Consider the following 17,148-nt stretch of genomic DNA (forward strand, 5'->3'; position numbering starts at 1 on the left):
TATAACTATTCGTATTGACTTTTCTGATAACAGACAAATCAACACCAAAAATGCGTCCTGTTTTCATCAATAAATCAGCACACAGTAATGAGTATTTACATTATATACAGACGTATTGATAAAACAATAAAATATGCAGTGTTTTTACATTTTCACTAAGTTTCCACTGTGAACGGCACTGAGCCTGCAGGCTGTCCTTGAACACAATAACCACGTATGAACAGAGCGCCTCAGAAAGGTCGTCTTATCACAGGAAAATTAAAAAAAACATGTTATATTTACTTGTATATCAATGCCAGACTGTGCATAGAGAATCTGAAGTTAAACTCTAAACTAAATTAAAGACACAGAGGGAAACTAATATTCATAGTTACATAGTTTTGTTTGTATCTTTGCCTTTTTTTCCCTTCAAATAATCTCCGTTCCTTTCTGGCCTGTCCCTTTGAATACAAAGGACTATAAGTGAGATGAAGTCGGGCTCATGTTTCAGTGACACTTGATATTCTCCAACAACTGGAACCGTAAAATCATCACAGCCCAAATTGTGAAAACAGCTGAAGTTGGCCTGAAAACTGAAGCAGATACAGAATACCGGAGCTTTCTGTTAAATATCCAAACAGATCTGTCCACAAACACTTCAAGGCCTCTCCTCTCCCACCTGAGCCTCTCTAGCTTTACGACCTCGAGCTGGCGTTTGGCTCACGTGTTCAGGCTCTGGCTCTCTTCAGGGCTCGTCTGCTGGCAGACGGCTTGGTGGTAGGTATGTCCGGAGCACTTCTTCAGGTGGATGGGTACGTCCTCATGTCCTCCGCTTCCACCTTTTCTAACTTTATCCTTGTCCCTGCGGACCTGAGACGTCCCGCTGCTGCCTTTTGACGAGACGGTCTGGCCTCTGAACAGCTGTGCTCGCTGCTGACAAAGGCCCACCTTACTGAGGAGGATGAAAACGTCCCCCCTGAACGCTTTGGTGAAGATGGCGTAGAGGAACGGGTTGGCGCAGGAGTTTAATGGGTAGAAGAGCACCAGTAAAATCTTGGAGTTTGAGACGGTGATGAGCGGCCGGTCCAGCACGGCTGACATGGCGTAAAAAGAGATCGGCGCCATACACAAGAAGTCGGTAAAGATGAGGACCGCCATGCGCTTGGCGATGTTGGTGTCCTTGGATCCGGAGCGGTAGTGAGGGTTGTGCACGGCGCAGTAGATCTTGAAGTAGCAAGCACAGATAACAAGAAACGCCAAGATGTTTAGGACCAGAACTGACAAGATGTAGACCTGAGCCACAGTGGACTGGGTGTCCATCGGGAGACAGATGCTGACCTTCTGGTAGCTGCTCACCCCGACCAGAGGGAGTAGGGCCAGCAGGAGGCAGAAGATCCATCCGCCGAGCATCACGGCGGCCGCGTGGTGCAGACGCAGCTTACGATCCAGGCGCATCGCAAAAGTTATGGCGTACCACCTCTCCAGAGTGATCACCGTCAAAGTGTAGACGGACAGCTCGCTGGCAAAGACCGTAAAAAACCCTGCGAGCCCACAGCCGGGGCCCGTCTGCCAGTCTATGGCGTGGTTGTAGTACTCGGCTCGTGTGTGGAGGTCCACAGAGGCGATGAGCAGCAGGTAAATCCCCATGCACAGGTCCGCAAACGCCAGGTGACACATGAGGAAGCGGGAGACGGACAGCTTGTAGTGGCTGGTGAGCAGCACCAGGAGCACCACCACGTTTCCTAAAACAGCCAACAGACTCACAAACCACACAGACACTCGCAGGAAGCCAAAACCCATTATGTCCTCACAGGGATTGAACTCATCGGGCACTGGTGCACACGCCACCTCCTCCCCCTCCTCGCACACCACATAATCGTACCGACTCTCAAAGTCTTGGCTGGTGTCCTCCTGGGGGTTCTTGAGGGTCTCGCCAAAACCCACATCCTCGTCTGGCTGGCCCCCGAAGTAGGCGTGGTAGTGGAGGCTGCCGTGGTAGTCGCCTCTCCTCCAGTCCTGCCGGGACTCTCTGTGGCTCCCATCGTTTGGCTCCTGGTCTGGGACCGTTTCCATCACACTGTCGCCTTGGAGGGAGGGCATGCCGAGGGGCCCCACGGAGCGCTTGTGATGCTGGTCGTAGAAAGCAGTCAGGTTACAGATGATGTACTCCCAAAAACTGAAAAACACACGAATAAATCTAAGAGTGATTCCATAAAGTACAACTCGATTCCAAAAACGTTGAGACTTAATCAAACAAAATGCAATGATTAGCAAATCTTTTTTTTTTACCTATATTCAATTGAATACAGGACAAATAGGGTCGCAAATTTCCTTAATCGATTATCGGTAAAATTAACAATTGATTAACCCATTAATCATTATTTGAAAAAAAAAACCATTTTAATGGTAAACTTTATTTGTATAGCATCTTTCATACAAAAAATGTGCTTTACAACAAAAAATGGCACGCACCAAATGCTATGGAAAGACAAAAGATGTTAAAACATAATAAAACAAAAGAAAATACAGAATGCGTCTTCACATGTATAAAATCCACTTGATAATACTCGTAAAAGTAAGATAAAAAATAAGGATAAAAATAGAAAGCACAGAATGCAAAACATAAAACCCACTGAGTTATTAATTAAAAAAAGGCTAAAAACGGAGCGTATTAAATGCAAACAATTAAGGAAAATAAAACAAGCGGTGCAGCAGTGCGTAACTGCGAAGCAAAATGCAAAGCAGTTCGGCGCTAGTTAAAGGCCAAAGTGAAGCGATAAATTACACTGCCTATAGTTCTGCAAATTTTTTTTGAATCACTTGAAAAAAAAAAACTCATTCAAGCATAAAAACTTCTTTGCGATAAATGGAATTTTTTTTCAAAAGTGATGCGTTTCCATTAGGCGTATTTTATATTTTTAATTTCAATTTGCACAAATTCAGGTTTCATGGAAACCGCATACTGAGACAGTTCGTGCACGCGTTCCAACAGTGTGGCTTCGTAGTCAAAGAGTGCAGGAACGAGACTGACCTGCCTGCATTCGTGGTTCGAGTTTAGAAGTTTTGTGAGCATCAAAGATCTACTCTTTCTGATATATTCAATTCAAAATAGGTCAAAAAAGATTTGCAAATTATTGCATTTTGTTTGTCTTTGCATATTAAGCAGCTTTTTTTGGAAATGAGGTTGCAATACTGTAGTCCTAAAAGGAAAAAATGTAAAAATACACACGCACCGAGTGTCAAATCAGATCAAATAATTTAAACATCCAGTTGAAGAAAAGTGATTCCTGTTTTGAGAGTCATTATTAGTCTGGCTCAAACTTCTTCCTACAAAAACAGCAATGAGTGACACTAATTATGGCAGCACTTTCAGGACTTATAGGTAAACACGTCACAGAGTTGATTCAATCTTTGCCAAAATCCACACCATGCAAGTGCAGCTGCCCCGCTCGCTGCGGTCGATCGTCCAAACACGAAAAACACGAGAGCATTCACCTGGACGCTACTCTACAGGCACACTTCTCCACTTAACTTTTCGGACTCTTATAAGTACATTTGATAAATGGCGAATGAGAAACAGCTCACACTCGTTTCTTCTTGAGGTTCTTGAAGCCGCAGCAGTGACTGGGGTAGGTCAGGTTGGCGATGGTGAGGTGCTTGAAGGTTTTGATGGGCGGCAGCTTCTTGAGAGCCCAGGCGTCCCGCGCCTTCAGCTCCCGCAGAGAATCCATCCCCGAGGTCGGCAGGGACGTGATCCCCGTTTCAGACACGTCTCTTAAAGACAGAAAGGAAACAAAAGCATTTAGGAAGATGTTCGATGCATTAAGATAGATTTTTAGGGTTTTTTTGGCTCCTGTGATGATAGAATGGTGATAAGTGTACGGGCTGACAGTTACCTACATGCACAAGAACAATAATTCTTGTGACTTCCTCGCTGAATTTGCATGTGTTGCATGTGGATGCAGAAGGTGGCTTTTGGCGTCACACTAACACGCTGACGGTCACTGACCGAGTGTCACCATGTGACGACTTCAGGGCGAAAATGAGCTGGTGTAATAGGTGTTAGTATTAATTTCTTAAGATTATGCATCATCTGTATCTACCTCAGGTAAGCTCATACCTTTCTATAGCAAAGTCTTTGATTATGCAAGCTGTAGTGGACAGGTCGTGACCGTAGACACCATGTCTTTGGATACTTGAGCCTCAACAGTGGACAACACTTTCTACATCCATCTAAGGACTCTGACAGTTGACGTGTTGGTAACTGATAGTAACAATGTGTCACCGTGAGATGCATAAATACCAGGCCTGTCAGTCGATTAAAGTATTTAATTGTGATTAATTGCAAATTAAATCGCAAATTCGCACATTTTTTTATGTGTTCTAAAAGTAACTTAAAGGATTATTATTCAAGTTTTTGTACTCTTCATCAATATGGGAGTGGACAAATATGCTTACTTTATGCATTTATTATTATTGCAACAATCAATTTCGAGAATATTCTCCAGAAAAACCTTAAAGGTTCTGCATGCTCAAAAAATAAACCGAAAGAGAAACTTGAGCATATTTCTGTAGAGAAACTGTGACGGCTGGTGGTGTGTGTGTGTGTGTGTGTGTGTGTGTGTGTGTGTGTGTGTGTGTGTGTGTGTGTGTGTGTGTCGGCATCAGCTGTGTGGTATTGGGGACCTGCTTAGAGTTGGCAATTTTACTGACTTGGACGTGCTCTTGGATGGTATACTCATCTTACCAGCCATCGTCACAGTAAATTAGTTAAAAAGAAACTCAGGTCCTGGTTGAGAAAAAAAAACCTCAGGTGGCTTTTATAGCATAACTTATTTCAAGAACCACGCTCTTTTAATATTACATCCATTTTCTTATCTTTCTGCACACAGAGGTTTCGTTTCTGCTGGCCGTTCACTCTCTCCACCTTTAGTGCTTGTTAATCGTTTCCTGTATGTTTCAGGGATCATAACATACAGAAACGTGTTGCTGAGTGTTTATCCGCCATGGCCTTTATGCTCCGTGTCCCGCTGTCTGCATCAGCTGTGTGTTTGGCCTGTAAGTGGCATTTTCGAGTAACGTACTCTGATGGTAACTCACTTCACATCGACAGTAAATGTAAATAACTCTGGTCCTGTTGAGAAAACCTTCTGGAGGCTTTATAGCAGAACTTATTTAAAGAACACGCTCTTTATCCATTTCTGCACACAGAGGTTTGTTTCTGCTGCCGTTCACACCTTTTGTGTTGTATCGTTTCCTGATTTCAGAGGATCATAATTACAGAACGTGCGTGTGTTAATCGCACGGCAAAAAATTAGATTTGCGTTGATGTGTTAACTTTGACAGCCCTAATAAACACCACTGCAGTTCTGTTTCTTCTTTTTCAGTTTGTCTGCTTTGTGTCTCGTCACTGTCTGTACTGACCTGAGGGCTCGTACTCGTACTTGTATTCATACTTGTACTCGTATTCGTACTAAACGTTTCCTGATTGAAGCATCACCCAGTGTTTCGGTGCTGAATAAGAGTCGCAGAAAATCATCGTATTAGTAGGACAATGCAGTTTTCCCCGGATCTGTCAAAACTTAAAAAGCAAAGAAGCTACGTCCCTGATAATATTCATCTTTCTGTAAGAATGCACTTTCTGGAATAAATACTTTCTTTTGGCCATCTGAAAGAGCCCCCCAGTACCTTTTAAGACTCTTCATACTATCAGCGAACCTCCAGCGGACTCAGACATGATGCGAGCAGAGATCTCACAGATGGATAAAACAACACCCTCCATCTGTTTCCTACAGTGAGCTCCTCTCTCCTTCATCATCTTTAAACTATTACACGTGGTATTTCTCTCGCTCGGCCGTCGTGCCAAAGCCAGCTCAACCTCATCGGGACAAAGACGTGCAGGGGATCGACACTCTCACCAGCATCCCGTGTGATCGCGCTGTCAGGACATTCCTCCGGACGCAGCCCCCCTCACAGGGGCCAAGTGGAGGGCAAGAGCTCTTTTGCTTTCTTTAGTTTCCTAACCCATTAAATCTCAGAGTCATTGTATCTTCAGATTAATTCGATTAAAAAAGAGAAGCTCAAGCCAAAACATTTTGCCGTTAATATAATATTTGCTCAGAGCTCAGTTGTTCTTTTTTAGTCCCATTTGCTCTCCCCGCTTCTCTGCCCTCTGCTCTTTTTCCTCTCAGGGGACACATTGTGTAAGGCTTCAAAAAAAATAAAAATCTGCACAGACTCTGAGTGTCAGTCTGACTTCCCAGATGTTTGGCTCATGACCTCATGGAGGTGACCTCACTCAGGACATGTTCCTCAGTGGAACAGAGGAGGACGACCTGCGCACGAACCCCGTTTACCTAACCAGACACTTAATGTCTATGAATCAGAACCAAAACCGGAGAGCCGTGGTAAAAGGTTTTGGCGATCACCTTTAAAACAGGGACTTGGCTTTAAAAAAAAATCAAGGGAACGGCGAAAACGACGACAGTATCAGAGAAACGTCGGAAGTCTTTTCCTCCCACGCTCGCACACAATGTGTCTCAGGTTTCCCGCTCACAGCTGTGCAGCAATGAGTCTCAGTCTTTGATGGTCCGCTATCCATTTCACAGACACGTCTCATCCAGTCTGCACATTATGAACGAGGAAATTGTTAAAATCTACCTTGAAATGGTGTGAATAATGAAATTACCAAACTAGGCCTATTATTTATTTACGTATACGCTTTCTGAAGGCTTTGCTGCGTATGAATTTTAAATATATTATTAACAAATTACCGTAAAACTTCAAATATAAGCCCCAATTAAATGCCCACTCCCTTACACTAGCCAGGTGTTGTGACACATTTTGACAAATAAAGGCCTGTCTCGGTTACCATGCCGTTCATTTTTATAGAATATTTTAGACGTATAAAATCAGGTTGTTTGCTACCTGCAGCTTAGATCAGGCCACATACAAATATTTATATATACAATTCAGTCATTCAGTTAATTTTACTGACACCATGAACACATAGAAGACGGTATCATCTGCATAACAAGAGACACACACACAAAAGACATAATGTAGAAGTTTTTTGTTTTTTAAGCTAGGGAAAAATGTCTGTGTATATTTATAATTATCATAACTATTCATTTAAAATGATTTTACATTATTATTATTATAATTTTCTTGTACTTTTTACCTTTTTTGCTAACATAAAATCTGATAGCAACAAATAAAAAAACTAAACAAAAATAATATAAATATATATAAATAAATCATAAAAAATAATATAAAATAAATAGATAAATAAATAAATAAATAAATAATATAAATTAAATCACAAATCTGCAACTACTGAAAATAAGAATAACGACACAACAAAAGAATAAAAACATTAAAAATAATGACAATAAAAACAATAAATAAAGGTTATGTCTTTGAATAAGGACTACAGTACAGTAATCATATTATCTGTCACACACTTAAAAAGATCTATAGACACGGGCCTTTCTCATCTCAATACCTCTTGTAACTTGTTCCACATATTTATTTACTGATTTATTGAAATTTACCGAGCTCAGTGCTGATCTGAGGAGTTTGAAGGGATAAAAATTCCTGTGAGCGTGTGTGACGAGAGGAGGATTTAATGTTTAAAAGAGCAGTTAGGTCTGAGTGGTGCTTTAAAATAACTGATGAGTTGATAAGAGCGGCTAAGATGTACTTACAGAAGCATTGGGGGCCGCTGACGGAGCCTGCGAACGCTCTTTCATCCATCTTGGTGAGATATCTATTCCTGTGCAGGTCTCTGGACAGGAAAGCACAAATTTGAGTTTATTAGGACAAAAGTTATCCTTCACGTTTCAATCAGACTGACAGAGGCGCGGCGTGGCGTAATATTTCCCCGAGCCTCATCACCGCACATTTCTCTGTTTATTTTCTCTCCTTTCTGGAGGTGAAACATGACAGGAAAAAGGTCTCGCTCACTTTGTTGATTCAAATTAGACAGTAAAAGATGTGACGGCCTCAAATACACTGCACCCTCACTACACGTCTCCCCCGAATCCCTTAAATCTAATAAGGATAATAGACCTGTGAGGGGTGTGTTTGTCTTGGTCGAGCTGCGCTGGGATCAGTTCTCCCTCAGAGCACATCGGCCGCCAACACAAACACCAGAGTGCAAAGACTCACCAGGAACAGACCAACGGCTTAATTAGGCTCTTAGAGGGACCTGGATGTGTGTAGGTGTTGTAAAAGACGAGAGGGGCCTTAAATTAATACCATTATACCTCATATCCTGAATGTGCCGGACTCTGAACCAGCGGGCGACAAGAAAAAAGAAAACACGTTTCCACAAAAGAGGAAAAGGAAGTGATGCTTACTCATTTTTTGCAACTGATGCTATTGAATATATAGTGCAAAATTATTTCTTTAAGTCGGGAACAGATCTAGAGTCAAGCGTCATTGATTGTTTTTATTTTATTTTAATTTGTTTTATTTTATTTTATTTTGTTTTATTTTGTTTTGTTTTGTTTTGTTTATTTTATTTTTTTAAAATTTTATTTTCATTGACAACCAGAAGATTTACCAAAAAAGACAGTTGCAAAAGTTTTGCTTTAAGCCTGTTTTGACGATAATAAATCACAACACAATTTAACGTGTAAAGGTAATAAATAAAAGTGTAGGCCAAAAGACTAGTTACCAGGTAAACAAGTGACAGCACACAATGATAGATGATTTAAAAAAAAAAGTATATTAGTAAAAATAAACAAATAAATTTATTAATACTTAATAATAATAAATAACAATAATTACGAAGGAGAAGAAAAGGGAAAAAAAGAGGAGAGAAAACATCCTGATTCAAGTCCATTTCCATTTAACTCCTAGTCACAAGGATATTCAAAATTAAAAATAAAATTCCCACAAAGTCCCAAATAAAGAGAGAATAAATTAGTTGAATAAAATAACAGGAAAAGCTAAAAAAACAAAATGCACATTTACTTGTCACTTGTTATTTTGTTCACACAGAAAGGCTTTAAGATTTCATAAAAAACAGGAGGAATGTTCATTTTGAAGTTATGAACAGGTTTCTCTGGTTGAGTTTCACTGAGAGTTTGGGGGGGGGGCTCTTAATGCAGACTTCCTGATACCCACTTTTGGAAACATATTTTCCCATGAGAACTCCAGCGCACTAATCAAGCGCTGGGCTCCGGCCCTTTTTCAGTACATATGAGACGGCCTGGAGGAGCCCAGCTGCTTTTGTAGTGCAATTTTGGGGAAAGAAATACGCATGCCAGATGTCAGAAAATGGTTTAATCCAGGCAAAATACTGAGAGATGTAAAACCTCTAAAACGACTGATTTTGGTGTCCCAGTGAAAGATTTTGTATCAGATTAAAAAAATGTGACTTTTAAAGGTTTTCTATGCAGGAATTCTCCATTTGTAAACATTATCTCTAAAAGTCTTAACTGTGTAAGTTTACATGCACGGTTTTTATAGTAAAAAGTACAAGAAAATTACCTAGAAATTAGTAAAATAAATAAAAATAAATAAACATTAAAAAAAGGAAATGACCCGGAAAAGTGCTCAAAATAATACTTTTGTAACATAATTTTAAGAATTCAACTATGATAATTTGCTATATACTGTATATTGTTTTTGCCTTGCGGTTAACAACAACAAAAAAAAATCAAGAAATTAGTTTAAAAAAAAAACAATAAAATTACCTGAAAATTAGTAAAAAAACAAAACAAACAAAAAAGAAAAACAAAGTAAAAAAAAAAAAGCAATGTTGCTTAAAATTTACAGTTATGTGACATAATTTTCAATATGCAATTACTACATTCCCAAGACATTTGTGTGTCTTTAAAATCATTTTATAAATTAACTAATTTCTTGCAGTTTGTGGAATTTCTTACCAGATTTTGTTGTTGCATTTTTCCCAGGTTTTTGAAAGAAATCTTATCAATTTGCTCAAGTTTTTAAAGGTTTAAAGACAAACTCTATAATTCGGCTTTTTCGAACATCATGTAAACGTGCTGACTGACAGCAGACTCAGTGAGGAGGGCCGGCTCCCTGTGTAGATCTGATGAGTTTATTAACCCTTTAAAACCTGAGCACATTGGCTCAGTTTCTTTCAAAAGCAGGAATTTAGGGCAATGAGCAACAGAAGAAGATATGACACAACAATTTGCTAGAAATTAGTAAAAAGTACAAGAAATTAAATAAATAAATAAAGTAAAATAGGAAATAACTTGGAAAAAGTTTTTAAAATATAATAATTTTGTAACATAATTTTGAATATGTAATTGTGAAAATTTGTTATAATTTGTTTCTTTTTTTAAAAAAAAAATTCCCTAGACATTTTCCCTGGCTTTTTCAAATTAATATTCTATATTTACTTTTTTTTTTTTTTTTGCAATTTTTTGTAACATTTCTTCCCAAGTTGCTAATTGCCTTTTCCCCCAAGTTTTTTAAAATAAAATCGCAGCGATTTGCTTGGGGTTCAAAGATTTAAATACTTTTTAAAGGTGTCTGGTTTCAAAGCGTTAAGTTAACAAATATAGTATTTTTTAGTTTCAGGCGATTATACACTGATTAAAACACACATACGAATGTTTTGTTCACGCTGCTCCTTTCAAAGAGGCCGCTGTGTAAAAATACCTACACTTGATCGAGCTTGGTCCCGTTGAAGGCGTGATGTTGGATTTCTCTGAAGCCGTTTCCGTACAGCATCCTGCAACACCCACAAAATAGCACTGATTAAAAACTTTGCCTCTTTAGGTTTAATCTGAATGAAAATCTGTTCCATGTGTCGATGTTTAGTTCGTCTCTGAGCAGCAGTGACAGCGATAAGTAGCACCTACTTATTTCACAGTCTACGGTGAGGTTTCATCTGCAATTTTGTGGTTTTTCGCCCGACGTTTTTCTGAATCGTGCTGTTTTGTGGATTAAAATTGCAATCCCTCTTCCCTCGCTCTCAGACCTCACCGCACACATGTGATTGCCTGTCGTAAGTGAGCATCTGTGGACTCGGTTTTTGCAATCTTTGAGAGATTGGAGTGAGTTCAGAGCGAATACATGTTTTTATAGTGAGGTAACTTTGGCCAATCTGCATGTCTTCTAGTGGCTATTTTAGGGTTTGGATTAGATTTGGGGATAAAAAAACACCCACTGTGTATTTATTACAGTTTATATCTGGTTAATATTTCCCTCATGTGTTCTGTGTATAAGTGTACAACACAAATATACATGTAATTGCATTGGGTTTAACCCTTTAACAGTCACACTAAGAAACATTACTGTAGAATATGTATCAATTTATTAAGAAAATTTTTTTTCCTGGTATAAGGCATTGTAAAAACTACAAAATCCATTGTATAAAATTGGAAACTAAAAAAGTAAAATTATGGTCATAAAATGAACATATAAAAATAAACATGAAAAAATAAAAATGAATCTAATAAAAAAACTGTTGAATTTATGGTTGTCAATGTTATGTGATAAAAATATGAAAATTAAATTAAATTAATAAAAGAAACAAAAAAATAAAATAAAAATGTTAAAATAAATATAATAAATAATAATGGATTTAGTAACATAATCTGATTAAAATGTATGGTTGGAAAAAACAAATAGTCAATTTAATATAAAAAAATTAAATTGGGTTTTTCCAACTTTTTATTAAGGCAATTTAACAGTGCAAAAAAAATGTCTGGCATGCTGTTACAATGCCTGTTAAGGGGTTAAGCATTTTTGTAGATTCATGCACGCATGTGTGGTGCATGCTGATGCTCGTGCAGATATCTTACGCTGTCAGCACGTTGTTGGTGATGCCCTGGAGCGAGTTGGCCGGTATCTCAGTGATGTAGGGATGATCGACAATTTCCCTGCAAAAGAGGAAATGAAGTGGTGTCGTAAATAAATACTTTTCACTGAAAAGTGGAAGAGAGGAGCGTAGCTGATGAATGTTTTCTCGAGTGTTATGGCTCAGGAGGAAAATTAAATTAGAGTTGAGAAGGTGATGACAGAGAGATGTGAAGTTGTGAGAATAGCTGCTTATTTCATGCAGACAGGCAGACGTTTTACACTGAGAGACAGATGACTGAAACACAGTACAAACTTTGCTTACATGTAATATTTGGTATACTGATAACTAGGGATGTAACGATTCATTTAACTCACAATTCAATACGATTCACCATACCAGGTTCACGATACAATTTTCAAACAATTTTTTTCAATTACAAAATGAGATAACAAAAAATTCTGACCAAAAAATGTTAATTATTAATTATTTCAAACAAAATTATACAAAATACTGCATTTTCTAATCTTTTCTGTATCAAATTAAAGAATCACTCTTTATTTCTGAGGTATAAATGCAAAACACAAACTATGAAATGAATACGTTTCTGGACATTCACACTGTCCCCTGCTGTTAAAAGCCCTTTCACCGGGACAGAGGAGGCGGCTGTGGAAAGGTTTGCTTTAGAGGAAAAGCAGAGAGGAAGAGTTTGAAGAACTGAGTTGGTCTTTTCTCACTCGTGGTGATCAGTCGGGCTCTTCGGCTCTTAGACTCGTTTGGGTGAGCGGTTTTGCAGCTTGTCAGTGTAGTTTGGCCGTGTAGTCGTCATTAAGGAGTAACGTGTGTAGGCGAGCTGACCGGAGCTCCTCACCATGATGCCAGCTCACATGCTGCATCATGTTAGTTGTACTATTTGCCATATTAAGCCATATTTTGCAAAGCGGCAATGAAAACGTTTTTTCATCTTGTCTAGGTCACATGATGCTATGGCTATACGTGGCCTTGGATTGGACATAGTGACGGCTGGTGCGGTGGTTGCAATAGAAATAAAGCAGCTGATGTTTGCCTAGTGACGTCTTGGTGGAAAAACAGTGATAAATTGCTAAAAAACACCCACATTTGGTGGCCAAAAAAGTTGCTGGAAACAGCAACAACACGTTAAAGAACTGCTTTTGTTCTTTGTTGGGCTATCGGTGTTTTGCAGCTGGTCTGCAGCTTGGTGTCACAGCATCAGCAATTCCCTTAACCTCCCAATGACAAAGTCAGCTCAAATACTACATCACGTCAGAAAGGCATGAAACCAACAAATTTTAGATATTTGCAGAAAGGTACAATGCCGATATTTTCTGAGCTGTGTGCTTAATTTAACATTAACAGCAACTTACAGCATGAAGTTCATGTCATTAGAGTGGATGTTGTTCAAGTCGGGGAAGGAGGAGAGGCCGGTATTAAAAATCCCTCTGAAAAACAAAATCACAGAAACAGTCAGGACCTAATGCAGACTCAACAGAGACAACACAAGCTGCTTTAAATTATTATTATTATAATTATTATAATAATTATCAGGGATTATTATTAACCCTCTGTGGGAGTATATTAGACCACATTGTAATGCAAAAGTATCATGAGCATTGCTATTACAAAAACAGTAACTAAAACTTCATATACTGGCATATTAATTGTCTGGTTACAAGCCAAATATTCTTAACCCTTTGAAACAGGGAGCAAAAATAACTTTTCTTGTGTTGCTTTCAATCACTTTTTCCAGGTCATTACCTTATTTTCTTTTTGTTTTTTTCTTCCACCTTCCTGTAAACTTTGCTATTCAGGAAATTTTATCGTACTTTTTACTACTCTTTTGCCCTTCTTGTGTACATCTTTTTTTTAATCTTTGTTTATTCAGGTAATTTTTTGTGCTTTTTACTAATTTATTGCTAATTTTTGGGTCATTTCTTCTGCCGTTGCTCATGGCTTTCCTCTTATGTTTTTGAAAGAAATCAAAAATACATTGAAATTTTTTGTTATGTTTGCAGCCAGAGCTAGGGAAAAATATTTAGGGAAAAAAGAAAAAAACTAGGGAAAATAACCATAAAAACATTTTTAAAATTATGTTATAAAATTAATAATTGTACATTTTAAACACTTATTTCCTTCATGTTTACTTCTTTTTTTTAAACTTTGTTATTCAGGAAATTTTATTGTACTTTTTACTAGTTTCTTGCCAATTTTTGGGTCATTTTTTTCTATTATTTCTCATAGCCTTATTTTTATGTTTTTTAAAGAAATCACAAACACATTGAATTCTTCTGAGAAGTTTTCGAGTGTGCAGCCACTTTTCTGAATCATTACATTCAAATGGAGCATGACTCATTCTTGCCCAAACTGGTACACACGCATGCCATGAATAGATCGCTACATATGAATTATAACCAGACTTAAACATTTTAAATAAAGACCCCCTCATCTTTTTGGATCACTGTAATGTTATCAATATGTGGAAATCAATGACAAAAAGAGTCTGAGTTAAAAAAATAAAATACTCACAGGTATTTGAGGTTTGGGAGATTTTTAAAGGCCTCTGGGTCGACATATGTCAGACTTTTTGCGTTGCGTATTTCTCTGAAAGAACAGACAAGAAAAAAAGACAGAAGTGTGTGTGATGGCCGCTGTGACGTGGCTCGGTTTAGAAACACACTGCGTGGTCTTCAAAAGCTGCTGACTGAGCAGAACAGGTCGCATGCCAGCGTGCAGGACGAGGAAACTCGGTGCAGAGAGCCAGCGCCGGAAGTTGAGTCCAATTAGTGTTTCATTAGTGTGTTTACTCCGGTCCGCCCAGAACACCTCTCTCTGCTGTCTGATGGTGTGTGCGCCGCCCCGTCCTGGACCTCCTTCACACACCTGACAAACCGCACGCAGCCCGGCAGACAGACGAGGTCAGGTCGGAGGGAAACTCAGCATCGAGCCAAACAGGCGAGGTGAAGAGTTTGAGTCTTTGTCACAACTCTTTGGACTCGGTTACACGGAGCTGTTTTTGAATTTAATTTCCTTGTATTTGGATTTTCTGTTGATGAATGAAGAAAATCTCTGCACACCTGTATGTGTGACACATGTGTTGGAGAAAGGAGCAATCTGAAGACAAAGAGAAACTCCTGCATGCTGTCCCGCAAACTGCTAACATATTTACTGAGTGAAAGAAAGTTTTGGTCTGGACCTTTATCAGGTATAATGGCAGCATCAGAATATTTCTACATAAATATATATGTACAAACAGAGACCGCCTTAAATCTTCTATCATCCAATCAGAGGACTGCTGAGAACGATGATCACCTGCAACCGCTTTGTGTCATGAAAAATGAAAAATAGCAAAATAGAGTTAAAACCTTTTTTTCATAGATCACAATCTCAAAATATCACAAGTTTCAAGCGTCTGAACAAATAGAGCAAAATAATAATAAATAAATAAATACTCAAGTACAAGAGATTAGTTAAACAGCAGTTGAAATTTTTAGAAAAATGTTTCAGAAAGAAAAACTTAAGAAGTTTTTAGAGAACGTTTTTAGAAATTAAAACAGAAAACGTTTTTAAAAATGTTTTAACTGTAGTTTTCAGCTGATGATACAAAGCAGTTGCAGGAGATCATCGTTCTCAGCAGTCCTCTGATTGGATGATGAGGTTTTTTCACTCAGTGAATCTGTTAGTGGGACAGAGAGAGTTTCTCTTTTTGTCTTTAGATTTTCTGTTGATAAAGTTTGTGTTTCTGTGGCCGCTGGGTGGTCTTTTCTTCCATTGGTGATTTTGGCTGGTCGTGTTAACTAAGCAGTCTGAAAACCAGCCTCACTAAAACGTAGAATCAGGTTCATGTAGATAGCCAAGTCAAACAGTACCGTCATCTCACAGGAAAACAGGCTGCTCCCATCATGCACTGTTTGCACGAATACCGACGGAAAATAATTCTGCCGCAATCCTCATATAACCCGCATAATCTGAAAGGCTGCGATAATGTGAGCAATGCGCTTACGTAAAATAGTAAATCCGTGTAACAAGTCATATTGGCGTAGTGGACGGGTCACGAAACACACAGGAAAAAAGTGAACCTAATATGATTTTAGGGTCGTTCTTATGAGACCACCCCGTCCCAGTGAAAGGGGTTTTTAACAGCAGGGGACATCGTAAATGTCCAGAAATGCATTCATTGCATAGTTTGTGTTTTGCATTTATACCTCAGAAATAATAAGGGATTCTTTAATTTGACACAGAAAAGGAGAGAAAATGCAGTATTTTGTATCATTTTTGTTTGAAACAATTAACAGAATATTTTTCAGTAATAATTTTTCTTTAATCTCATTTTGTATTAAAATAACAGTATCGTTGAATCGTGAGTTGAGCGAATCGTTACATCCCTAAAAATAAAAATAAAATAATTTTAAGTCGTCAGCCACACAAGGTTCTAGGAATGAAAATATTTGAGTCGTAGCTGTTGTCTGAAGCTGTTTTTAAACCAGCAGAGACATTTTTATAGAGCTCTCACATCTGTGCACCTCTGCAGGTCACACTAAAACTCGTACATTTGAGTTTATTACCCATTAAAAGTAGCTTTTTCCTTGTGTTAGCAGCCAGTGTGTTTCTGGTGTTACGTCCTCTTTTTTTCATTTATTTTTATTTTATTTATTTTCCCTATTAATGGCCGAGAATGTTGTTGTTAGTAAACTGTGCATCCACTGTATCATTTGCCAATAGATGACTGAAACTTTAGATTTATCTGTTACATAAATTCCCAGTAAAAAACCCAGAATTCTTGACACTGGTGGTACAAGCTTCGCCCAGCCCCCTCTGAATCCTCCGCTCCTCTGACTTCAGTCTCAGATCCACAGCTGCTGTCGGCCTGCAGCAGCCAACAGGAAGCAGAGCATTAATTTGTGTCTGACCCTGAAGGAAACCTGAGAGAGATGCCATTATCTGATGTATGGCACCACACCGCACCAATCAGTGGCAAATAGGCCCCGGAGATCCAAATCACACCCCCAGAACACTGATACAACCCTCAGCGAGCGGTCTGAGTTATTGTTTCTGTCTGCTTTTGGATGTCTGGAATTCAGCGGCTAATAAGGAAAGACTAAAAGGCAGGATAATTAAGATAAAAATGACACGCACACACGCACTGAGTCGTGTCGAATTAAATTCTGCGGCTGTTAATCATAGTTACCGTCTCAAACGGCTGCACACGTTTTATTCAGCACACACAAAAAAATGGCTGTGTTGCAGAGATGCTGTAAGTTGGAACAAATCATTCACATGGGCAGGAAGTCTCGCAGTAATATATGAAGTGCGAGGAGGTGCTCTGCTGGAAAGTGTGTGGTCCACCCGGAGACTCAGCCATAAATCTC

General features: G+C 38.8%; 1 protein-coding gene across 1 annotated transcript in view; it reads right to left on the reverse strand.

The window, feature by feature from the left end:
* Positions 1-699: 699 nt before the first annotated feature.
* The window catches only part of tshr (thyroid stimulating hormone receptor), a 31,349-nt gene continuing 14,900 nt past the window's right edge, over positions 700-17,148 (reverse strand). The window contains exons 4-10 of the mRNA XM_042503238.1: positions 14,309-14,383; positions 13,150-13,224; positions 11,769-11,846; positions 10,625-10,693; positions 7,686-7,765; positions 3,565-3,751; positions 700-2,155 (exon numbers count right to left, since the gene is read on the reverse strand). Of these exons, the coding sequence (XP_042359172.1) occupies positions 700-2,155; positions 3,565-3,751; positions 7,686-7,765; positions 10,625-10,693; positions 11,769-11,846; positions 13,150-13,224; positions 14,309-14,383 (2,020 nt within the window). The remainder of the gene's footprint in view (positions 2,156-3,564; positions 3,752-7,685; positions 7,766-10,624; positions 10,694-11,768; positions 11,847-13,149; positions 13,225-14,308; positions 14,384-17,148) is intronic.

The sequence above is a fragment of the Plectropomus leopardus genome, chromosome 16 (genome assembly GCF_008729295.1).
Source record: "Plectropomus leopardus isolate mb chromosome 16, YSFRI_Pleo_2.0, whole genome shotgun sequence".
Lineage (NCBI taxonomy): Eukaryota > Metazoa > Chordata > Actinopteri > Perciformes > Serranidae > Plectropomus > Plectropomus leopardus.